Source organism: Suncus etruscus, chromosome 11 (genome assembly GCF_024139225.1).
Source record: "Suncus etruscus isolate mSunEtr1 chromosome 11, mSunEtr1.pri.cur, whole genome shotgun sequence".
NCBI lineage: Eukaryota > Metazoa > Chordata > Mammalia > Eulipotyphla > Soricidae > Suncus > Suncus etruscus.
The window spans coordinates 87,175,100-87,200,462 of NC_064858.1; the positions used below are offsets into that span (position 1 = coordinate 87,175,100).

Here is a 25,363-nt window from a genome sequence, read left to right on the forward strand (position 1 = left end):
GATATATGTTACATATAGAGAGAGTATGTATATATATAAAATACTTTGAAATTAGTGTTTTGTTTTTCGTCCTCTTGTGACTTCTTTGGTTTCATGCCAATTTAGTGCTTGCTTCTGTGACTATCCAAGAGGCGACACCATCATAAAGGGGATAGTTATATTAGGCTACAATAGCTAGGGAACCCAGGGTTGAAGAATGAAGAACAAGCTGAGATTTGCAAATCTTGCTGTGTCTAACTTGGTGCTAGGTAAAAATTGGCAGGTAAGTTCTTTCCTAATATTGGCACTATTTGCTCTCTTCTGGGATTCTACCATCAATCAGCTCATGCCTTCTTGCCTTAGAAAAGCCCCTTTTCTTTCTTCATTTGCAGCTGCTTCCAGCCAGGCAGAGCAGCAAATTGTCCTCTTGTGATGCCAAATACAGAAACAAAGTCCTGTTCAGAGAGATAATTCTGAGAGAGAAAACAAAGTTTTCTGTTATAGGGAGCGTGCAGCAGGGTCCATACCAACAAGATGAGAGTGGGGTAGAGAGGAGTCTTGGGGAATTCCTTGTGAAGGGGCAGTGGAATGGTCATTGAGAAAGTCTGTGATGAGCTTGTTACTCTTTGAAGAGTTCTTTGGGTGGTGAAGCCCATGTGGAAGAAACTGAATTTGTAACTCATAGTCCCAAATAACAATGGATTTGAATTATAGACAGTTTGACTGGAATTCTGGTTTTCCTAGCAGGCTCTAGATCCTTGCTTAGGTGTCGTTCCTGATGGTGCTCAGGGCACCATATGAGATGCTGGGGATCGAACCTGGTTTGGCTACATGCAAGGCAAATGCCCTACCCACTGTGCTATCATTCTGCACTGCCATTTTTATCTGACGTATTTTAGATCACATCCAGTGATGTGCTTAGGAATCATTCCTGGAAGACTTGGTATGGTAGATTTTAAACCTGGGTTAGCTTTGTGCAAGGCAAGCACCTACCCCACTGTACTTTTTTTTTTTTGAGGGGCATATCTGGTTCTCAGGACTTTCCTGGTTCTGTGCTCAGGGGTCACTCTGGCAGTCTCAGGGGACCATATAAGGTTCTAGAATCTACCTAGCTGAACCTTATGCAAGGCAAATGCCCTACCTGCTGTACTAACTGACCCCATATTACAACTTTTTTTTTTTTTTTGGGTTTTTGGGCCACACCCGGCATTGCTCAGGGGTTACTCCTTGCTGTCTGCTCAGAAATAGCTTCTGGCAGGCACAGGGGACCATATAGACACCGGGATTCTAACCAACCACCTTTAGTCCTGGATCGGCTGCTTGCAAGGCAAATGCCGCTGTGCTCTCTCTCCGGGCCCATTACAACATTTTTCATTTGAAAGATCTGAGGGATCTTGTTAAAAGCATAACATTCAGGGCCGGAGAGATAGCATGGAGGTAAACCATTTGTCTTGCATGCAGAAGGATGGTGGTTCGAATCCCGGTATCCCATATGGTCCCCCAAGCCTGCCAGGAGTGATTTCTGAGTGTAGAGCCTGGAGTAACTCCTGAGCGCTGCCGGGTGTGACCCAAAAACTAAAAATAAATAAATAAAAAAGTAAAGAAAAGCATAACATTCTCCAAATGTTCACTGACAATGATTAGTTCTCTATTCATGCGAAATTATAGGCATAAGTCTTGTGTTTAGGAAAGTTGTAGTTCAGACACTTTAGAATTGACTAAAGAAATGTGTGTGTATGTGGTGGGAGGACGGACCCAGAGATCCTTTCCCAATTAGATACTTCATGGAGAAATTATATATATATATATATATATATATATATATATATATATATATATATATGATAATGTCTTAACTTTAGGGGTGCCAGGCAGGTGCTAAAAGCTGAGAATACAATTATGTACAAGATAAAGAAGGTATTTGCTTTTTTTTTTTTTTTGGGGGGGGGGTCACACCCAGCAGTGCTCAGGGGTTACTCCTGGTCTACGCTCAGAAATCACTCCTGGCAGGCTCGGGGGACCATATGGGATGCAAGGATTTGAACCACTATCCTTCTGCATGCAAGGCAAACGCTTTACCTCCATGCCATCTCTCTGGCCCCAATTCTTTGCTCTTGAGGCTTCTACTAGAGAGTCTGAAGTGTGGAGGGAGTGACACCGGAGCAGAGATCTAAATAATAGTGTATGTACAAGCAGAAAAAATATCTAGTGAAAAGGACCTTAGGCAGGAATGAGCGTGTTTTAGACTTTAGGGTGAGGAGAAGGGGAAAGAGTTACCTGAGATAAAACCAGAGGCAGGAGCTAAAGTGTGTGGGCCCTGGAGACTCTTGAAAGGACTTTGTCTTTCTTGTTTTGTTTGTTTTAGGTCACACCCAGCAGTGCTTAGGGGTTACTCCTGGCTCTGTGTTCAGAAATTACTCTTGGCAGGCTTGGGGGGGACCATTTGGGATGCTGGGGATTGAACCTGGGCTGGCTGCGTGCGAAGCAAACATCCTACTGTTGTGCTATCACTCTGGCCCTGACTTTGCATAGTGAAAAGCCATTTTGTGGGGTCGGAGAGATAACATGAAGGTAAGGCTTTTGCCATGCATGCAGAAGGATGGTGGTTCAAATCCCGGCATCCCATATGGTCCCCTGAGCCTGCTGGGGGGCGATTTCTGAGCGTAGAGCCAGGAGTAGCCCCTGAGCGCTGCCGGGTGTGACCCAAAACAAAAACAAAAAAAAAATAAAGAAAAGTAATTCTATATTTAATTTTATTTAATTGGGGGTAGGGGAACACACCACAGTGCTCAGGAGTTGATATGGCGCTAGGGATCAAACCTCTGAGCTATCTTCCTGGCCCCTAAAGATGTTTTAAATAGCATGACACTTTTTTTTTCATATGCCTTTTGACCATATGTATGTCTTCTCTGAGCAGGTTTCTGATTGTTTCTTCCCTTCATTTTTGGATGGGTCTGTATATGGAGGGAAGCGGACACTGGTGGAAAGTGTGATGCTGTGATGTTCCAGGTATGAAACCCTATTAATAACAATTTTGTAAACCAAAGTACCTACAAGAAAGTTAAAAAAATAAAATAACCATATCAAAAACAAATAGCACCTCTGATTTAAAAGTCTGTTGGGAGTGGGGAGTAGAGAGGCCGTGCAGCAGGTAAGGTGTTTGCCTTGCATATGGCTGACCCAGGTATGATCCCAGCATCCTATAGGGTCTTCTGAGCACCACTATATAGTAATTCCTTAGTGCAGAGCCAGGAGTAACCCTTTTGTAACTCTAGATATGAACCAAAAACAAAAACAAGAAAACCTCGTTGATTGTCATGTGGGGAAGAGATGGTAGGACAGAGCTGAAAACCAGTTTGGGGATGATTGCAGTTAGTTGGTGATAGCTGGAGCAGAGTGGCCACAGAGAGCAGTAGAGAAGTGTACAGAGGTAAACTGAGGAAGACATGTGGGAGGTGAGAAAGATAATGGAGCCCTGGGGTGTGGAGTGGAATTACTGTGTAGCTGTGGTGACTACTGAATGTTTACCATGTGCCAAAAGAATCCTCTGTCACAGAATCTCTGGACTCTCATACTTGTGGAGGGCCGAAGAGATAGCACAGCGGTAGGGCGTTTGCCTTTCACAAAGTCAATCCAGGATGGACAGTGATTCGAATCCTGGCATCTCATATGATCCCCCATGCCTGCCAGGAGCAATTTCTCACTTTGTGGAGAACTCTAATGGTCTCAGACACAGCTCCACGAGCCACTCACCTCCTTTTTAGCAGGGTTCACACCCTCAGGTAGCTCCTGGTTTTGGTTTTTCACCAGAACTTCAATCGGATAATATTTTGCCTCTCCAGCATCCAGGGAGAGAGTTGTGTTCTTCATGTCCTAGGGAAGACCACAGACACGAGCTGAGATACTCCTGGAGGTCCTTTCACGACCTGCCTCACATCACTGCATCCTTAGTGATCATCTCTGAGACCAGTGGTCCCCCCAGCCCGTTGCCTCTCAGGATAATCTGGGAACCTAGATAACTCGAAGAGAGGGTTCCTTCTCAGGAAAGCTGATTCAGTAAGTCTGGAAAATCTTGCCGAGCCAGTTTGGTGTAAATGCTGCACTTAAACTTTATTTAAATATTGTGATTACATCCCTTCTCTTGGCACTTAAATACATCTCCAGCTTTTAAATTACTGCAGATTGAAGTTACACTTTTCTTAAATACATTTTAATGACACTCCTTCGCCATTAGCTTTGGAATCTCGAGTCTGTAGAGCACAAAGGAGAAAATTGCCAGATGGCGTGGCCACCAGGTGCCAAGCTCTCTCCCCTTGTTAGAGCTGTTGGATTCTTGGCCAGAGGCTGTAGTTCTTTAACCCTTAGAATGGGGGGAAGAAAGCAAGGGAGTCAGAACAGTGGGGACAGCCCTTGTCTTGCATGCTGTGGGGCCTTATTTGAATCTCCAGCACCACATGTGGTCCCTGAACACCACTAAGAGTGATCCCTGAGCACAGAGCCAGGAATAAGCGTAGCAGGTGTAGCCCCAAAACAGAATAGGGGGAAGGAATTGGGGGGATATGGCTTTGTGGTAGAGTACTTGGCCTTGCATGTCTGAAGTCCTGGGTTTAATCCTCCACAACAGGAAAAAATACAGAAAGTTGGCATGGCCTGTAATTCTGTGTACCCCATCATCAGAAACTGATAAAAATCATTTCTGGGAAAATGTCGGTAAATTGAATATTTCTGAGTTGATAATAAAATTCATTTTGGGTCAAGAAAATAATACAGGGGTTAAGGTACTTGTGTTGTACACATCTAGCTTGGGTTTGATCTCTGACATCCTCCTATATGCTTCCTATATCCCTGCCAGGAGTTATCTCTGAGCAAAGAGCCAAGAGTTAGTTTTGTGCATCACTGGGTATGACCCCAAAACAAAAAATAATTTTTATTTTGTTTGTTGTTCTTTTTGGTTTTGGGGCCACATCCAGTGACACTCAGGGGTTACTCCTAGCTATGTGCTCAAAAATAGCCCCTGACTTGGGGGACCATATGGGACACCGGGACTCAAACCCAGGTCCGTCCTGGGTCAGTGTGTGCAAGACAAACACCCTACCGCCTGCACTACCGCTTTGGCCTCGTAAAACTTTTATTTTTAATTTTGGATCTCCCCAGCAAACCTGGGGGCTAGCAGGATTGCATCCTCCTGTTTTCAGGAGGACACAGGATGTCAGGGACCAAACAGGCATGTTCTCTAATCCTTTGAGCTATTTCCTAACTCTCAGTTGTTGGGTATTTTGTTGATGCTTTTGAGCTTTGGAGCTCAGTGATATGTGTGTGTGTGTGTGGGCTCAGTTCAGTGAGAAGCTAGGGGATGTGGTGCTTTGGGGGCAGAGCTTATCTGGCTACCCAGGTGGTGTTCAGGAGCATCAGGGACACACTGTGGGGTGTGTGTGTGTGTGTGTGTGTGTGTGTGTGTGTGTGAAGGGGGGAAGGTGTGTGGAATCAAACTCAGGCCCTCATAATAAGTAAAGCACAAGGGCTGGAGCAATAGCACAGCAGTAAGGCATTTGCCTTGCATGCTGCATGCGGCCAACATAGGACAGACCCCAGTTTGAATCTCAGCAACCCATATGGTCCCTCGAGCTTGCCAGGAGCGACTTCTGAGCACAGAGCTAGGAGTAACCCCTGAGTGCTGCCGGAGATGACCCCCCAAAAATAATAAAAGTAAAGCACAAGCTTTACTACTGAGCTACTGTTCCAACTCATTTATCTGTTCAATAGCTTGTAGTGCCAGCATCAACCTAGGACTTTGCCCTTGTGAGAACTGCCTCCCCACCTTTTTTCAGGTGCTGGGGTATGGAGCCATGCAGTGTCTGGGATCAAACTCAGGGACTTGAACATTATTTTATATTAACAATTGTTTTAATTAAGAGATTTGGTGTTGGGGGCTCCCATGCAGTGCTCAGGGGACATATGGACCTGCCTAGCAATTCTCAGTCAATCAAGTTGGCAGCAAGGGCTGGAAGTTACAGTGCTGCTCGGTCCTGGGATGCCAAAGAGATTCTGGGCTAGCTCAGGGGAGCTCAGGGAGCCTCTAAACAACACTGGCTACTACTTCAGTGTTGACCTCATGCAAGACAAGCACCTTAACCCTGTACCATTTCTCCAACCTCTCAAACATTACTATTATTATTATTATTATTGTTATTATTATTATTATTATTATTATTTTTTTTTTTTTTGGTTTTTTGGGTCACACCCGGCGGTGCTCAGGGATTACTCCTGGCTGTCTGCTCAGAAATAGCTCCTGGCAGGCACGGGGGACCATATGGGACACCGGGATTCGAACCAACCACCTTTGGTCCTGGATCAGCTGCTTGCAAGGCAAACACCTCTGTGCTATCTCTCCGGGCCCTATTGTTATTATTTTAAAGCCACTTTTATTGAGATGCTGAGATGAACACTATTTATTAATGAGTAATATCTTTTTGGTTTTTGGCCCACACTTGGTGGTGTTCAGGGCTTACTCCTGGATCTGCACTCAGGGATAACTCCTGGCAGACCCAGGGAACCATATAAAGTGCCAGGGTTTGAATCCAGGTCAGTTGCATGCAAGACAACCACCCTACCTGCTATGCTATTGCTCTATCCCTGAACATTATTTTTTTTGGGGGGAAGGGGACAACACTAAGCAGCTCTAAGTGATGCTTGGTGCTTTTGGCTATGTGCTCAGGAATTACTCTTGGCTGACTTGGGGAACCATATTGGTGCTGGGGATTGAACCAAGTTGGCCACAAGTGAGGTACCTTATCCAATACTGTACTATCTCCCTGGCCTCAGGGATTTTATTTATTTAATGGGAGAGCCCCCTATCCCTGGAGCAGCTTGTTTCTGAGACCAGCCTTTGTAGATGTTAACAGTGCTTGTGTGAATAAGGAAACTGTTCACAATTAATATTAAGTAATTTGGAGAGAGGGCCACACTCGATGACCTTCAGGGGTTACTCCTGGCTCTGCCCTCAGGAATCACTCTGATATTAAGGAATTGAGAAGGGCTTTGCTCTGGGCCCATTCTCACTGCTCAATGGCTTCTCCCATCTTCTCAGTGACCCCCCCCCAACTCACCGAGGTGATTCTCTGTATGGCTGCAGCATCGCCCAGCTCTGCCTTTAACTGTTCATATGTTTTCCCTTCCTGAAAAGGAGAGAAAACCATGATTAATAGGAGAGGGCCACCTCACACGTTGCCTGAGCCATGGGAAAAGTAAAATAAGAAGTAAATAAACAAATAAGAGCTGGGGAATTTGAGAACATTTCAGGCATAAAAAAAAGTGATGATACCCCCTAGTATACTCCCCCACACCCCAGGCTGGAGAAGGTCCTTAAATAGGACCAGCAGGCTTTGCTGGGGCTCCTCAGAGGTTCCTTGTAAGACAGAAAAATAGTGTAGGTGGCTTCTGCCTTTTGGTGAATTGTGGCTATTTCATTTGCTTTGGGGTCAGACCTCTAGGATTAGGATTACTCCTGGCTCAATGCTCAGGGGCCCTGCACAGTAATAGGATCATATCTGGAACTCTCCATGTGAGGTGTGCCCTCCTGGTCCCCATTGTGACTTTAGATAAATAGTTTCTCTAAACTTCCTCTTTTCTGACAAAAGAAACAATGTTTTCCTGACTGTAGGGGAGGCTGAAAAGCTCAAAAACATGCCTGGATACATTTGAATAACTTTGTATTACTGCCACAGCTGATCACTACTGAGACAAATTGGAGATTTTCTAACTACTGGGCTTGGTGCTGGGGGTGGGGTGGGAAAGGAAAAAAAGCACCAAAATAGGGGCCAGAGTGGTGGCGCACCTGCATAGGGCATTTGCCTTGAGTGTGCTAACCTAGGACGGACTGTAGTTCGATCCCTCTGCATCCCATATGGTCCCCCAAGCCAGGGGTGATTTCTGAGTGAGTAGCCAGGAGTAACCCATGAGTGTCACTGGGTGTGGCCCAAAAACAAAAACAAACAAAAAGAAGCACCAAAACAAGACCAAACAAAACAAAAACAAAAACAAAAATATAATATAAAATTGAAAAAGGAGCCCAGAGTGATAGTATAGAGGGTAGGGCTTTTGCCTTGCATGAAGCAAACTTGGGCTCCATCCTTGTCATCTCAAATGGATGAGCACTGCTAGAAGTAATTGAGAGTGCAGAGCCAGGAGGAACCCCTGAGCACCTCCAGCTTTGTGCTCCCAGCCTGCCCATCAAGAGAAAAGGAAAAAAAAAAAAATAAAAGTGAAAAGCTGGGCATGGAGGGTCAGGGGAGAAAGAAGGTTCTGGATTGACTGGGCCCTGAGTCCCCAAGCCAAGTCTCTGTCCTTACACTCCAGATGAGAGCGTCCCAGGCCAAGAACCAGCCTGTGAAGGTGGGAGGCTCAAAGCCTTGCTTGATGATCAGGATGGGAGTGTCGGGGTCCCGGCCGCTGGGGTGTGTACGCAGGTATTCCTGGGCAGTAGTGAGAGCTTGTTCCTTTTCCTTGGAGTTTGCCTCGGCTCCAATCCACAGGAACACCTGGTGGCAGAGAGAATGTGAAAATAAGCTGACACCAAGGACAAGCACTAGCTCTGGCGCCAGCCCTGCCCTCCCTCTAGCTCTTAGGCCGTGAGAATGTTTTTAGTCTAATTTATTCAGCAGGCTGAAATGTTTTCCCAGAATCGCTGCAACTTGAATTATCACATGCATCTCGCAAAATTATAGCTCGGAACTTCCTGTAAAATACTTCCTCTGGGTTGTCTCCATGTCCCTCAGTAGGACATTCCTCTCCATCCTTCCTCCCCAAATGTTGCCCCTATTTTCTGGATTTGTGTTCTTTATTTTTTCTTAACTTTATTTATTAATTGATTGTTTTTTTTGGGCCACAACCAGTGGCACTTAGGGGTTACTCCTGGCTCTGTGCTCAGAAATCTCTCCTGGCAGGCTGGGGGACCATATGGGATGCCAGGAATCAAAACTGGTTCTTCCCTGGTCTACCACATGCAAGGCCAACGCCCTACTGATGTACTAGCTCTCTGGCCCCTGGATTTGTGTTCTGATCTCTGTTCTCTTTTATGTAGAGGGGGACACACCCAGTGATGCTCAGGAATCACTCATGATGATGCTCAGGAAACCGTATGGGGTGCCAAGATTTGAATCCAGGTCGGGCATAGCCCTACCCGCTACACACTCTCTCCACCCTCTGGTCTTTGTTCTCGGTGATTGTCATTTATCTATCTAGTCAACTAATGCAATAAGCTGGGAGTCATCCTAGATACTTCCAGATCGAATGAGTCACCTAGGTTCCAGGTTCCCTCCTGAGTTTTTGGTGTGTCCCCAGTTGCCTCCCTACTCACTGACTGTTAGAGGTCACAGCAGATCTTGCTCCACTTTGTTTTGGGGCCATACCAAGGGGTGCTCAGGCTGTGGTATATACTCCTGGCTCTACCCAAAGAGCAGGTAGTACTAGGGGGATGATATGGGACACCTGGGATGGAAGCCAGGTAGACTGTGTGCAAAGAAAACACCCTACCCACTATCTTATGTCTCTGGCCTCTCTTGCTCCATTCTTTTTTTGGGGTTAGGGACACTCCCGGTGATGCTCAGGGGTTACTCCTGGCTATGCGCTCAGAAAGCACTCCTGGCTTGGGGGACCATATGGGACACCGGGGATCGAACCACAGTCTGTCCTAGGTTGGCGCATGCAAGGCAGATGCCCTACCGCTTGTGCCACTGCTCCGGACCCATTTCTTGCTCCATTCTTAAACTTGTCTTCATAGTTCCCCATCACCATCCTTTTCCTCATTCCTCCCTCCTCTCACACTCACTGGACTGATTCCTCTAAAGCCTAGCTTCTTATTTTGTTGCTGCTGACTTTGTTTAGGGGCCACATCTGGCAGTGCTCAGGAGCTACTCCTGGCTCTGCGCTTAGGGGTTTCTTTCAGTAGTACTCAAAGAAACTGCAGAGCCAGGGCTCAAACCTGGGGCCTCCCATATGCAAAGCATAAACTCAGCTTCTGGACTCTGGGCCCAGGCTTAGGAGTTTGAAACAATATCCAAGGATTTGGAGAGAATCTAAGGGGGTAGGTTGCTGCCTTGTGTGTTCTTGACTCCTGTCAAATTTCTGGGCACCTTATTTGGTTCCCCCAGACTACCAGGAATGACTCCTTAGCCCAGATTCAGGAGTAAGCTGTGAGCCAAGTATGGCTCCAACCGCTCACATGTCCAGCAAAAAATTAAAAGAACAACCTCTGTTCTTTCCAACCCAGGTCAGAGCAAGCTCTCATCTAGTCAACATTTGACAAATGTTTGACTCACTTGGGAGTGACCCAGGACTAGCCTGGGTGTGTGCTTTTGTTGTTGTTTGTTTTGGGGTCACAGGTGATAGCACTCAGGAGTTATTTCTGTCTCTGAGTTCAGAAGTTGCTCCTGGCAAGTATGGGAGACCATATGGGATACTGGGATTCGAACCACTGTCTGTCCTGGTTTGGCTGGTTCTCAGGCAAACATCCTACCATTGTGCTATTGCTTTTGGCCCCAACTTTGCATTTTTTTCTAGGTGTAGTAGGAAGCCATTCAGTGTGTTTAATTTATTTAATTGGGGATGGGGGAGCACACCACAATGCTCAGGGGACCATATGGTGCTAGGGATCAAACCTCTGAGCTATCTTCCTGGCCCCTGAAGATGTTTTAAATAGCATAACACCCTTTTTTTATATGCCTTTTGACCATCTGTATATCTTCTCTGAGCAGATTTCTGTTAATCTCCCTCCCCACATTTTGTTTTGTTTTGTTTTGTTTTCTTGGGCCACATCTGGCAGTACCTAGAGGTTACTCCTGGCTCTGTGCCCAGAAATTGCTCCTGGCAAGTTAGGGGACCACATGAGATGCTAGGATTCAAACCGCTGTCTGTCCTGCTTCGGTGTGCGCAAGGCAAACACCCTACTGCTGTGCTATCTCTGGCTTTCTGGGATGGAGGCACCATCTGTGAAATAGCCTCAACATCACGATCCTTGTCTTGGCTGATTATTTTTAATGTCCTGTGGTGTCCTACCTGGTCCCAGGTATCCAGGAGCATCACGTCGCCTGGGTTCAGGTCATCCTGGGTGAAGTCTGTGATCTCAGTGACTAGGAAACGGCCAGTCTTATTGGTACATTCAAAGAGACGGGCCTGGGCATCCATTTCCTGCTGGAGTCTACAACCAAAGCAGTGGAGAGGCGCTAAGTTAGAGTTGTGCAGTTCACAGGCCTGGGAGGCAGAGGGACCCAAGAGAAGGGACACCAAGGTACGATACCTTTTGTCATTGGCATAGGGAGCTTTCCCTCCCAGAAGGTCCCAGAATTCTGAAGACTCCTGGCCCTCAGCCATGGTGTCCTCCAAGCCGTCACAGAGCAATGTGGCCAGTTCCTTAGCCATTGTCCGCTCGTCCCCATTGGCCCCCTGGGAGTGGGTGAGGAGAGAATGCAGTAGTTAGTCCAGCACAAACATTTTGATGGAGGAAATAAAAGCTTTTGAAACTATGATCAGGTCAGGATAGCCAGGGTCAGCCACCATACTCCATTGCCTTGGGTTGGTGCACTAGTGTGCTATGCTGGGAAGAGATCAGGATAGATGGTGCTAGGAGGCTACAGTGTGTGTTGACAAGTTGTTTCAGCATTGATTTTTTTTTCTAGAGGGAAGGGCACACTGGTGGTGCTCAGGAGTTACTTTTGGCTCTGCACTCAGAAATCACTCTTGATAGGCTCAGAGGACCGTATGGAATGCTGGGAATCGAACCCAGGCTCCTGAACACAGTCCTCAGTGCCTTGGACCTGCTCACAGGAAGAAAGGTGCAGGGCTGGGCACTGAGCAACTGGTGTGAGCCCCACACCCTCTGTCCTACCTTGCCATACCACAGGATATGCTCCGTCTGGGTCCGCAGCAGGAAGACATCATTGGAGTTGAGGGAAGAGGCGAGGGCTGGCACCTCCACCGCTTTGGTATTTGATTTGTCATTTCCTTGAATCTGGAAGAGCCTTACTGGGGGGTCAGGCTCAGCATTTCCCTTTCTGGATGTTCCACCCTGGAGAAGAGAGAGGCAGATGTGGCAGGGGCCTCCTGCAGGTGGAGCCATATGCTCACTGTACACAGAACCTGCGAGTTTGGGGCTTCTCAGGGGAGGAACGTCTGGGCTAACTGAGACAGTCGGGGTGAGCTGCAGTTGTGCTTCCACTAATGATATTTATTATGTGTTTGTTATTATATGTCAGACATTAGGGCTGGTGCCTTCGCTGCATCATTTCATTGAGCCACACAATAATTCTATGAAGTAGCATTTTTTTTTTGTTTTTTTTTTTTGTTTTTTTGGGTCACACCCGGCTGCGCTCAGGGGTTACTCCTGGCTCTATGCTCAGAAATCTGGCAGGCTCAGGGGACCATATGGAATGCTGGGATTCGAACCACCGACCCTCTGCATGAAAGGCAAATGCCTTACCTCCATGCTATCTCTCCAGCCCCCCCTGAGGTGTGACTTTTATCTGAGATTTTTTTTTCTTCGATTTTTGGGTCACACCCAGCAGCACTCAGGGGCTACTCCTGTCTCTACACTCAGAAATCGCTCCTGGCAGTCTCAGGGGACCATATGGGATGCCGGGATTCGAACTAATGACCTTCTGCATGAAAGACAAATGCCTTACCTCCATGCTATCTCTCCGGCTCCTATCTGAGATTCTTACCTCGAAGATGACCAGCTTCCCTTTGAAGATGGCCATGAAGTGGCGAGGCTCCTTCCCCATGGCAACCCGGACTTGCACAGGGGCCCCATTAAACTGTTGGTCCACCTCTACGGCCTGGTATGCGGAGGCTGCCAGCTCATCCTGAGAGGCATGACGGCCCTGAGGGCAGGAGAGGGGAGGAAAGGACTCTGCTCACCACAGCCCCAGCAGAGTCCAGAGCCGAGTGCTTGCCCCAGGCTTACCTGCCAGATGTACAAGATGTAGTTCAGCTTGCCATTCACCTTGTACGTGTAGAGAACCAAGTAACAGTCTCCCCCATAAAAGAATCCATACCACTTTCGCTCCACAGGGACCAGTTCCAGGTTTTCAATTCTCCAGACCTGGGCAGAGGAGAAGACATATTTTTCCTGGAGCAGGAGTCCTAGTGGAAGAGACACCTCAAGGACACTGGACCGGGGCCCGGAGAGATAGCACAGCGGCGTTTGCCTTGCAAGCAGCCGATCCAGGACCAAAGGTGGTTGGTTCGAATCCCGGTGTCCCATATGGTCCCCCCGTGCCTGCCAGGAGCTATTTCTGAGCAGACAGCTAGGAGTAACCCCTGAGCACTGCTGGGTGTGGCCCAAAAACCAAAAAAAAAAAAAAAAAAAAAAAAAAAAAGGACATTGGACCACATTTAACAGAGGCTTCAGGTGGGACCAGTGCTAATCTCCACTCTACACCCCTCCAACCCCACCCCTTTTTTCTTTCCCAATGCAAAGGCTGGTCACATTTGCATGATTTGAATCCCGAGAAGAACTGGATTCATTCCTAGTCAGGTGCATCTCTTTTGTGGCTCACAGAATATTTGAATATATCTGCTGTGGACAGCATGCAGGGAAGCGGCCTTTCACTTCCCCTGAAGATTGTGGAGGTGGGCTAACGTGGGTAGGATGCATTTGCACTTGACAAATCAAGATTCAATCTGTAGCAAGCCATGTAGTTCCCTGAACCCTGCCAAGAGTGATCTCTGAATGCAGAGGCAGGAGTAAGTCCTGAGCACTACAGGGCATGGCCCCCCAACAAACCAAAACAAAATAAAACAAAACGAATTGTGGAGAAATGCTGCAGACTATAGCAGTTTGTATTGAGTGTTATTCCTGTCAGAGGGCAACACGGAAGCAGACCAAGAGCAGCCAGCAAGGCCTGGACTCACTTCCCCACGCTATGCATGGCTGGGCCTAACCCTACCTCAACCTGTCCACTGCCATTGTCTACCATTCTCTCCTGGGCTGCCACTTCTGGCTTGGCATGCAGTAGAGTCACATCAAATTTATTCTGGAAAACTGTAGCTGTAAAGAAGGGGTGAAGAGGAGTCAAATGAGTGAAAAGCAATCTGCCTTTTCTAGAAAGTTCTAACAAGAAGGAGTGACCTGAGTCAGAGAGGAAGTACAGGGGTTAAGTAAGCCAACTGGTGTGATTCCTGACACCATAAGATGGTTGAGGGCCAGAGAGAACCCCCCCACAAACAAGCAATACAAGGTATGGCCTCCCCTCCCCCTCTCCTAAGAAAGAAGACAAACAGAGATAAGCTCACCGATTTTACCAATGTTGAATGTTTTTCCCAGGCCAGTGCTTTGGCCCTTCACTGACCATTTCTGGAACAGTTGCTTGAACATGGCCGACTCAGCGCCATCGTTGACGGCCTCCACGTTGGTGCTGCTGGGATAGCCCTTCATGCTGATGAAGCCCTGCAGACAGACAGACACGCACCCCACAGCAGGTCGGTCAGGGAATGCTCCAGGTTTGTTCTTTGCCTGGCCATTCATTCCTTTGTTGTTTGCTTGTTTGCTCGTAGGATCCCCTTAAATTGCTGCCCACTTCACTCCCTGGTATTTCAGAGTGGAAAAGCAAAGCTGGGGGGGGGGGAGGGAAATGATACCATATGGGATGCCGGGACTCGAACCATTGTCTGTCCGGGATCAGCTATATGCAAGGCAAACGCCCTACCGCTGTGCTGTCTCTCCAGCCCCTGGAGTTTCAAACTCTTTTTTTTTTTTTTTTTTTTTTTTTTGGTTTTTGGGCCACACCTGGTGTTGCTCAGGGGTTACTCCTGGCTGTCTGCTCAGAAATAGCTCCTGGCAGGCACGGGGGACCATATGGGACACCGGGATTTGAACCAACCACCTTTGGTCCTGGATCGGCTGCTTGCAAGGCAAACGCCGCTGTGCTATCTCTCCGGGCCCGAGTTTCAAACTCTTAACTGTTCTGATTCTCCACAAGATCAACACACTGATTTACAGTGCAAAGTACATGGGGGCAAATGATGGAATTCTTGAGGGAGGATGTTTGCTTGGCTCAGATTTACTCCTGGTTCTGCATTTTTGGATCACTTCTGGCCTGCACAGAGGACAGTATGAAGTGCCAGGAATTGAATCTGAGTTGGTCCTGCTTTTGAAAAGTTTTTAGGTTTTTGGGCACACCTGGTGGCACTCTGGGTTACTCCTATTCTGCACTTAGAAATTGCTTCTGGCTGGTTCAGGGAACTATATGGGATGCCCAGGATCTTACCTAAGTTGGCTACATGCAACGCTACAAAAGAATCTTCTTTCCTTCACCTGTGTCCCAAGGATCCTTCCCAAATATTTACCCCTTTGAAGTAGGGGTGGATTGGTTTATTCTGGGAGTCAGAGCTCAAGTATAACTCACATCTGCCTAGAGACCAAGTTACCCTCTTCAAGGAATAAACTGAAATTTGGGTCAGCCTTCATTTCTTCATTTTTGTCATAATCATTGTTCTCTTTGTATTCATATTCTTTTTCTTGTTTTTTTTTTTTTCAATTTTTAAATTATTGTTTTGTTTTTGACCGAGCTTAGAAGTGCTAAGGGCTTACCCCTGATTCTCAACTCAGGGATCACTCCTGGTGAGATTTGGATTGCTGAGGATCAAAACTGGGTATGCTGCTTATAAAGCAAGTGCCCTACTTTCTTTATTATCATTCTGATCATTTTTTAGGTCACACCTGATGGCACTCAGGGGTTACTCCTAGCTCTATGGTCAGAAATCGCTCCTGGCAGGCACGGGGGACCATATGGGATGCCGGGAATCGAACCACCTTAGGTCCTGGGTTGGCCATATGCGAGGCAAATAGCCTACCACTGTGCTATCTCTCCAGCCTCTCTGATCATGCTTTAAGAAAAAATTGGGGGCCAAACCTGGCAGAACTCAGGACTTAGTCTTAGCTTTGTCCTCAGGGATTACTCCTTGAAGTGCTCTGGAAACCATATGTTGGGGATTGAACTCAGGTTGTTGGTTGCAAGCTGTGTCTATACTCATGTACTCTTATGACTTCGAATCATATCCATTTGCTCATTACTGCCAGTGCATCCTACAAGTTCTACCGGTATGGTCTGCAGAGCATGGAAAGGGTAGGAACTGAACCTGGACCTATGTCACCCCCTTTGATATTAATAGGCACCTTTTATTCAGCACTTAAGTGTAGGAACTATTCTGAATGTTTGACACAAGCTGTTTAATCCTGATGGGATTAAACCTGGGTCTGAGTCCCAGTATGTAACTACATATCATATACTCATGTGCCTAGTACTACAGGACTCCAGACACTTCTAAAGTATTACTGGCAGAATCCTGGCTTGATTCTGTCCACCTGCAGCTCCTACCAAGGCATTTGACATGGCGGCTTGTTTCTCCTGCTTTGTGGCTCCTCTTCCTTTCCATACGTAGATCTTGGTCCCACTTTGGTCTAGGATATAGCAGTCCTGAAGCAGTGAGGGGAAAAGGTGGTTATTACTTCTCCAGACCTTTAGGAAGGCCTTTGATCAAGAGCTGGACCTCAGAAGCCAAGTCTGACTACCCCTGCTAAGCCCTCCCAGGCTCTACTTACATCATGATTCAATAATTCCTGGACCAGAGGCCTCGATGCTATCTCTTTGACTTCCAGCTGCCCAGCTGAGTCTGACACACTGGAAAAGGGGGGACATTAGGCTGTGCTGCTCGTCTGTGGAGCATCTTGTTATCACTTGATATTTTCCAGCTTTATCTTAGTATGAAGTTTCTCAGTTGTTGAATGCAGACAGGAATGTGGGAGACTATTTCCTCTGGAGGAGACTTTTTATTTTATTTTTATTTTTTAGTTTGGGATCACACTCAGCGATGCTCAGGGGGTTACTCCAGGCACGACACCTCAGAAATTACTCCTGGCAGTGCTTGGTGGGCCATCTAGTATGCTGGGGATTGAATCTGGCTTGGTCGCATGTAATGCAAATGTCTTTCTTTTTTCTTTTCTTTTTTTTTTTTTTTTTGTGGTTTTTGGGTCACACCCGGCAGTCTTCAGGGGTTACTCCTGGCTTCATGCTCAGAAATTGCTCCTGGCAGGCACGGGGGACCATATGGGACGCTGGGATTTGAACCGATGACCTTCTGTATGAAAGGCAAACGCCTTACCTCCATGCTATCTCTCCGGCCCCGCAAATGTCTTTCTTACCTACTCTATTATCACTTTGGCCTCTAGAAGACTTATTTTAATTCTTTCATTTTGATTTTTTTGGGGGGGGCAGGCTTAGCAGTTAGAGGCTACTCTTTGCTTTGTACCCAGAGATCATATCTATGGCTCTTACCAATTCTGTGTTGATGAGAATGAAACCAGGCACATGCAAGGCATATGTCTTAGCCCTGTACTATCTCGCCAGCCCCTCTAAACTAGACTTGCACCTCTGTCCTAAATATTATCCTCTCCACATCTCTGGGCACAGACATAGACATCAATAAAGGAGGGATCTCCCACTGGAGAGTAGGAAGAGACACTGCCAAGAACAGAGAGGAGATACCTTGAATGTGGAGAACTGAGCCCCTCCTAGAAGCTGCGTTTGCAAAGGAATAAAAGAAAGTCATAAGCCTGCACCCAAGATGCGGCAAAGATGTGCCTGGTTTTCTAGAGGACACCCATTTGTCCCAGCTTCCAACTAGCAGCCAGGGTGAGCTACTCACTGATACAGCATGATGTTTTCTTTCTGTTGCTGATCCAGGCTCTCATCTGGGACCGCAGGCTTGATGACAGAACGATAGCCCAGGGTGTCCTGAAGGATCTTCATCAGCTTTGGACTTGCTGCCTCATTGTCTCCCTCAACCACTCCAATTTCAGCACGGCCTCCACGCTCCCTGTCCCGGATATCCTTGGCCAGAAGCATAGCCTGTCAAAGAAGCCAGGGATGCCCTCAGCTCCCAGGGCTTCCTCTCTTCTCTGCCTGCTGGCTTGGGCGGACACAGCCTGGAGTGCAGACACAATCTTCATTCTTCAGTTGATGCTTGTAACTCACGCAATTAAGTTGCTGCTAAAACAGATTCTACTCAAAGGCAGGGTCTGGCTTGCATGTCAGGGAAGATTTAGTGGATAGGAAAGAAGGAAAATGTGGGTGCAGGGATATTTTAAAGGCCTTGAATATACTACAGCCTGCAAAGCACAGGACCTCAGGTTTGATTTCCAGTGCTGCATGGCCTCTTGAGTCCAACCTTGTTGGCTCCAGCATGCTGGGGAAAGCCCCCACAAAACAAAACAAAACACAGTAGGAAAGGGTGGTAGAGAAAGTTTACCACTAAGCAAGAATATAAATTGAGATGATCCCACCTTCAGGCGCTCTCTGCTGTTACTCTCAGGCCCGTTCCACTGGAGGATGACTTGTCCCAAGTCCAGCAGAAAGACATCTCCTCGGTTAAAACTGTCCCAGCACATCTCCACCTGGGATAAGGGGAAAGAATATTCAGGAAGAATATTTGGGACAGTGCCTGGGTCATACCAGAGATGCTCAGGGTGGGTGAGTGTATGTGGGGGTACAGAATGGACCAATCCATGTCAGAATGGAACTCTGGGCTGCTTGCTACACACAGAGCATGTACTCCAGCCCTTTGAGCCATCTTTCTGGCCCCTGAAGAGGGGTTCTTAGATGCCAGGTGTGGTGACAATGGTTTGAGAGAAGATAGGAATTACCTCAGTGGCCCTGATATTTCTCTTCCCTTTCACGTGTAGCAGCCTCTTCACATCATAGGTGTTGGTCTCTACGTGCTTCATCCCAGAGGCCATGCCGCCCTTCTTATAGCTGAGGGAACAGCCATTTGTTATTTGTGGAAGGATCACTCTGTGCTCATGCTTCGAAACACAGATGTGAATGACACAGAGCAGTCTCTGCCCAGGTGGGTGACACATATGAAGCAGCAAGGAAAATCCAGGTGGTGGAGCCCTGCCTACCCACAAAGATGCTGGGACAGACTCAAGGCAGAGTCACACATAGGAAGGAGTCCTTAAAGAGTGAAAAATTACACCATGTGCCTCAGGATGCAGCTCTTGGTTCATGGACAAGCCTGTGGCATTCTAGGAAGTTTTTAGACAGCTGTGTGACAGTGTAGGGCATCACACACTTGCAGTAGCAGACCCATAAATGGTTCCACTGCCTAAGGTCCATACCCCCAACCCACTCCAGAATCAGTTCTCTTGCACCCCAAGCAGGCCTCACTCCCAGGCACCCACATGGGAAGGACATACAGAAAATGACCAGGAACTGGTGTGTGTGTGTGTGTGTGTGTGTGTGTGTGTGTGCGCGCGTGCGTGCGTGGACCTGCAAACAGACAGCTTTGTCCAGACTCAGGATTTTTGAGTCTGTTGTTACCCCACTTTTGTCTCCTCACAAAAGGCATTCAGTCTGGTAGTTCAATATCTAGCCTTTAATTTTCATTCTGGTCAAGTGTATCCTATTGCTTTGTGAGCATGTCTTAAAAACATTGTCGTTTTTAAGTGGGGAGGGGGGATTGGGTTATACCAGCGGTGCTAAGGGCTACTTCTGGCTCTGTGCTTAGGGATCACTCCTAGCATTGCTTATGGACCATCTGTGATATAGGGATTAATCTGTAATTGACATGCAAAGCAAGTGCCCTAAAGCCTATACTATCTTTCTAGTCCTTTTGATTATTATTATTATTATTTTTGGTTTTAGGGCCATATGCAGTTATGATTAGGATAACATCCCTGCTAATGATCAGATTCAACTAAGGTCAGCCATGCATCTTATGCTGTGTATTATCTTTCCAGCTAATTTCTAATTTTTTATTTTGGGCCACACCCAGCGGTACTCAGGCTTTACTCCTGGCTCTGCATTCAGGGATCATAGCTGGTGGGCTCAGGAAATAATATGTGGTGGTTGGGATAAAATAAAGCAAGCACCTTACCCTCTGTACTATCTCTCCAACTCTGCTCTAATTTTTTTTCTTTTTCTTTTTCTTTTTTTTTTTTTTGCTTTTTGGGCTACACCTGGTGATAACTCCTGGTCTCTGGAACAGCATGCATGTGATATGAATATATTATGTACATTTATTAAATTTCCTTAGGAAGAGAATCTTTTATTTTAGGGTCATGACTGGCAGTGTGTTCAGGGTTTACACCTGACTTGGCACTCAGGAATCACTCCTGGCAGCATTTGGAGGATTATATTGGGTGTTGGAGATCAAACCATGTGAGAAGTATGCAAAGCAAATGTCAGAAATTACTCCAGGCATGAGAAGTAATGTGGCTTGAGGAATATATGGGATGCTGGCTATCGATCCTGGGTCAGCTGCATGCAATGCAATTGCTCTACCTGCTATGCTATTGCTCCGCTCCCCCATACACATATAAAGAGAATTTTGGTCTGAAGTGATAGCACCGGAGGTAGTGTTTGCCTCACATGTCGCAGACCTGGGTTCAATCCCTAGCACCCCATATGGTCCTTAAAGCCTGTAAGAAGTAATTCCCAGTGAAGAGCCAGGTATAACCCCTAAGCACTGCCAGGTGTGGCCCAAAAACCAAAAACCAAACTCAAACATAAAAACCCCACAAAACACCAGAATTTGGCGGGCTGTTCCTCAGTCTATTTCTGCCCTGTTTAAAACCTCACTGTCTGGTGGGTATGTATCTAATCATTGCTTCTAGAAGCTACTCAACACTTTCTGACCATGATCTCCTAGGGATGGCTCCTCTAGTTATCTGCAGCAGGTCACCCTGCTAAGGACTCTGCTGGGAATATTCTGCCTTTTGTGTAATCCTGGGTGTGTGCAAATCCTTTTGGGTTGTGTGCCGTGCTTCATGGCAGCACTCTGCTCTCAGAGCACTGTGCCATCCTCACTCCCCAAAGTGGGCCAGAGCCTCACCCACACTTGGCACCATCCAGCTCTCAAATCTGTGCAACTTCAGCCAGGGGAAGTGGCAGCTTAGTTGATTTGCGCTTCTCTAATTACTCTCTTCATAATTAATTAGCCTGTGGGGTTCCTTCTCTGAGAACCCGCCACTGCTGTCTCACTCACATGATTCCCTGCTTGAAGTAGCCTCGGAAGGTGTCCGACTCGTGGAACTGGACCTCCCGGTGCTGTACCGGGCTACCTCCCAGGTAGTCATCCAGCTGCGTGGTGTAGATGGCTGCACAGCTCTGCTCATCTTGGGAGGAGTCCTTGCCGATCCAGAAGTGGATGTCCTGGGACAGGCGGCTGCCCGATTTCCGTGTCTGGAGGTGGCCAGAGAGACAGGTCAGGGGCCAGCTCCTGCCCTGGCCAAGGAAGGCTTGAATCCTACAGACAGGGGGTTCTGCCTCCTCAGTGTGACTCTGCCCTATGCCCCCTGCCCTGGCAGTCCAAATTCTAGAGTTGGGAAAACTGACTGCTCTTTTTTTTTCTTTAAGAATAAGTGGTGATCAGTGAGATCTTTTTTTATTTTATTTTTTTTTGGGTCACACCCGGCAGCGCTCAGGGGTTACTCCTGGCTCTATGCTCAGAAATCGCCTCTGGCAGGCACGGAGGACCATATGCTGGGATTCGAACCACCATCCTTCACCTACCTCCATACTATCTCTCTGGCCCTGATCAGTGAGATCTTGTCCAGCTTAGATTTCAGACTTACTCTGCTTCTTCCTAAACTCACTGCACATACACAGTTGCTATCGGGTGCATCATCCATACGTACAGCTCTGCCCCATGCTCACCAGATGGGCACAGGGCATATGATGGCCTGAGATAGTCTTGTATTGATCTGACCTCCCTTTACACCACCTTTTTGGGGGGTTTTGGGTCACACCTGGTGGCGCTCAGGGGTTACTCCTGGCTCTGCACTCAGAAGTTGTTCCTGGCAGGCACAGGGGACCATATGGGATACTGGGATTCGAACCACCATCTGTTTGAATCAGCTGTGTGCAAGGCAAATGCCCTACCGCTGTGCTATCTCTCTGGCCCAACACACCACTTTATTTTATTTATTTATTTATTTATTTATTTATTTATTTATTTAGGTTTTTGGGCTATACCTGGCAGCGCTCAGTGGTTACTCCTGATTCTGCAGTCAGAAATTGCTCCTGGCAGGCATAGGGGACCATATGGAATGCTGGAGAATCCATTCCAGGTTGGCAGTGTGCAAGGCAAACGCCCTACTGTTATGCTATCACTCCAGCCTCGCCACTTTATTTTAAATTAATTAATTATTTTGGTTCTTGGGTCACACTTGACTGTGTTCAGGGCTTACTCCTAGTGGGTTTGGGGGCTTATATGTTGATGGGGATCAAACTACATGTCAGCTGCATGCCAGGCCAGTGCCTAGTCACTGTATTTTCTCTTCAGCTTCTCTCCACACCATAAAAACTTGATAAAAGGGGTCGGAGAGATAGCATGGAGGTAAGGCGTTTGCCTTTCATGCAGAAGGTCGGTGGTTCGAATCCCGGCATGCCATATGGTCCCCCGTGCCTGCCAGGGGTGATTTCTGAGCACAGAGCCAGGAGTTACCCCTGAGGTGTGACCCAAAACAAAACAAAAAACAAAACAACAACAACAAAAAAACTTGATAAAAACTTAAAACAAAAAAACCAACCCAGGAGCTGAAGATAACACAATGGGTAGGGCATTTGCCTTGCTGCCCCAATTCAATCCCTAGCATCCCATATGGTTCCCCTGAGCACTACCAGGAGTAAATTGAGTGCAGAGCCAGGAGTAGCTCCTGAGCATTGCTGGGTGGGTCCCCAAAACAAAATAAACACCCCCAAATCAATGACCTCTGAGAGTCCAACTAGATGCCTTCTTTGCACAAGGCCGATGAAGAATCAAGCTAAAAGCCAGAGGCCTGATGGACATTAATAAGAAATTGCTCAAAGAAGTGCAGGAACTGGGTGTTGGGAGATGCTGATGGGAACAGGGATGGGGGCTCACCGAGAGGATGACGTAGCAGTCCCCCTCAAAGAAGTTGCCATGGGCACTCAGGGGCACCAGTGCCAGCTCCATTTTCTGAAAGGACAAGGGGCGTGTCAGGACTGAGTCCCCTCACACCTCACCAGCCCACTTTCTTCTGTCATGTGGTTCAGAGGAGAGCCAGGGGAGAGTTGCCCTCCTGTTGGCCAGGATTTGGAGCCGTTTCCCAGTGTCCCACCTTTCTGGCATCTGCTGCGCTCTGATTCCTTGGCCTGGGGCCCAAATCTCAGGGCCTGTCCCCCAATTCTCTTCTCTGCCAGTGATTTTTAAGGAGCCTTGGGAACATATGCCAGCTCTTTGCAGGAAGCCCTGGACACAAGCAGACAGGAAATACCTGCCTCTGGGCCTCGGTATGGGTTTTGTCACAAATTCCCAGAGCAATCTGCAGTCAAACCTCTGTGTCTTCTGTATGAAACGTGTGCAATGAATGTAAAAATGTTACTATCTCACTGTTACCACTCTTCAGTACCTTTTAATTTGTTCTGTTTTGTTTTGGGGGGAACCACAAATTGACTTTTCTCAGGGATCACACGTGGTACCAGAAATCAAAGTGAGATCTGACACATGCCAGGTAAGAGTCCTACGCTCTGTGGGTGCCTTCGAGTTTGTAAATGGAGAGCCTTATAAATGGAAGAAGGGGGGCCAGAGTGGTGGCGCAAGCTGTAAGGCATCTGCGTTGTGCCCTCTAGGCTAGGACTGACTTCGGTTGGATCCCCCCCCACCCATATAGTCCCTCAAGCCAGGAGCGATTTCTGAGCGCATAGCCAGAAGTAACCCCTGAGCATCAACGGGTGAGGCCCAAAAACCAAAAAAAAAAAAAAAAATAGGAAGAAGTGGGGCTGGAGAGATAGTACTGTGGTAGGTTTTGCACATGGCTGACCCAGGAGGATGGATGGTGGTTTGAATCTGGCATCCCATATGGTCCCTCGAGCCAGCCAGGAGCGTTTCTGAGTGCAGAGTCAGGAGTAACCCCTGAGCACCACCAGGTGTGACCTCAAAACAAAACAAAACAAAACAAAACAAAAAAAATGGACGAAAGTGGCTGGGATGTGACTCTGCGGTAGAACATGCGTGAGACCCTGGATGGATCCTGGTAGCACAGAAACAGAAGAGTTGACCTGGGCAAGCCTGCTGCGGGGAGCTCCTGCTAGCAGGCATTGTGAAGTGGGCTTCACACTGGGTTTCAGGCAGGCTCCGACTCCTCGGGCTTAATAGAAGAGCAGGGGTAGTGTGTGTGTGTGTGTGTGTGTGTGTGTGTGTGTGTGTGTGTCTGTGTCTGTCTGTCTGTCTGTCTTCACTGCCAAGGCAGGCTCCCACTCCTCGGGCTTAATAGAAGAGCAGGGGTAGTGTGTGTGTGTGTGTGTGTGTGTGTGTGTGTGTGTGTGTGTGTGCCTGTCTGTCTGTCTGTCTGTCTTCAGTGTGTGTGTGTGTGTGTGTGTGTGTGTGTGTGTGTGTCTTCACTGCCAAGTTTCCCCTGAGGTTGAAACTCAGGTTGTTAGAGCCTGAGGCCATCAGAGGCGCTCAATCCATGAGGAGCAGTGCTCTGATAAATGCAGAAATGTCCTCACCCCTCAAGGGTCCCCCACCACTTTGCAAGAGCTGTGTCGTGGCCCCAGTGTGGCTCCAGGTTGCTAACAGAAGCAGCTGGAACCTCCTGGGTGGGTCCTGGCCCCACCTACCCTGCAGGGCATTTCCTGGCACTCCAGATGGAGCAGATGGCCTAGATAAAGGCCTTTCTTGCTTTTGTCTGGAGTTGTGCTTGCCAGCACTTTCTTCCACCTGCCACCACCTGCCGTGAGCACCCAGGAAGGGCAAGGATTGGAAAACAAGCTCTTTGACGTGCTTCCTGCTGTTCCCTAACCACAGGCAGGAGACCAAGGAGAGAGGCTGCACCCCCACACCTGGTGGTCCGGAAGGAAGGTTTGCCTGCTTGCTCCCCACTCACCTCAATTCTCCAGGTGATGATCCCGGGGTCGCTGCCCACAGCACTGAAGGGGCTGCTCAGAGACATGACACTTGGCTTCTTGGAGCTGCAACATGGCGAAGGAGATGTTGCTTTGCAGCGAGTGAACATTCAAGATTTCAGTTCTTCCCCCACCGTCCCCCATTCCATCCTGTCTGTCCCTGTGGTGCATTTGTGCACCCTCTCTCTTACTGAAGCGGTGGGAAGCATTAAGCCCTGTGCTGTTCCACTTAGTTATCTCACTTCATTCTCATAAACTAAGTAAAAGCTCTTCATAGGAAAATTGAGGTTCAGAGATATTCATTTGCCCAAGGTTACACCTTAGAGCAAACTGCATCATCTCATCCTTAAACTTGTGCTTTGTCACTTAAGGGTCTTTGTTGTTGTTGTTGTTGTTGTTGTTGTTGGGCCATACCCGGCAGCGCCCAGGGGTTACTTTTGGCTCTATGCTCAGAAATCACTCCT

General features: G+C 47.6%; 1 protein-coding gene across 1 annotated transcript; it reads right to left on the reverse strand.

The window, feature by feature from the left end:
- Positions 1–338: 338 nt before the first annotated feature.
- AVIL (advillin) lies at positions 339–24,946 on the reverse strand. The gene is made up of 19 exons (XM_049783069.1): positions 24,881–24,946; positions 22,897–22,971; positions 21,016–21,212; positions 18,674–18,782; positions 18,314–18,424; positions 17,677–17,879; positions 16,574–16,652; positions 16,350–16,448; positions 14,266–14,419; positions 13,920–14,020; positions 12,935–13,072; positions 12,693–12,851; positions 11,861–12,040; positions 11,273–11,418; positions 11,032–11,173; positions 8,328–8,516; positions 7,086–7,154; positions 3,733–3,852; positions 339–452 (listed from the first exon to the last, which is right to left on the reverse strand). The coding sequence occupies exons 1-19, from the start codon at positions 24,944–24,946 to the stop codon at positions 339–341; spliced, it is 2,451 nt and encodes an 816-aa protein (XP_049639026.1).
- Between the last annotated feature and the right edge of the window lie 417 nt (positions 24,947–25,363).

Coding starts and splice junctions, on each gene's coding strand:
- AVIL (XM_049783069.1), bottom strand. CDS start 24,946: ATGTCTCTGAGCAGCCCCTTCAGTGCTGTGGGCAGCGACCCCGGGATC. Junction 16,449..16,573: donor AGGAATTATTGAATCATGAT/GTAAGTAGAGCC, acceptor TCACTGCTTCAG/GACTGCTATATCCTAGACCA. Junction 11,174..11,272: donor CCCTATGCCAATGACAAAAG/GTATCGTACCTT, acceptor CTTTGGTTGTAG/ACTCCAGCAGGAAATGGATG.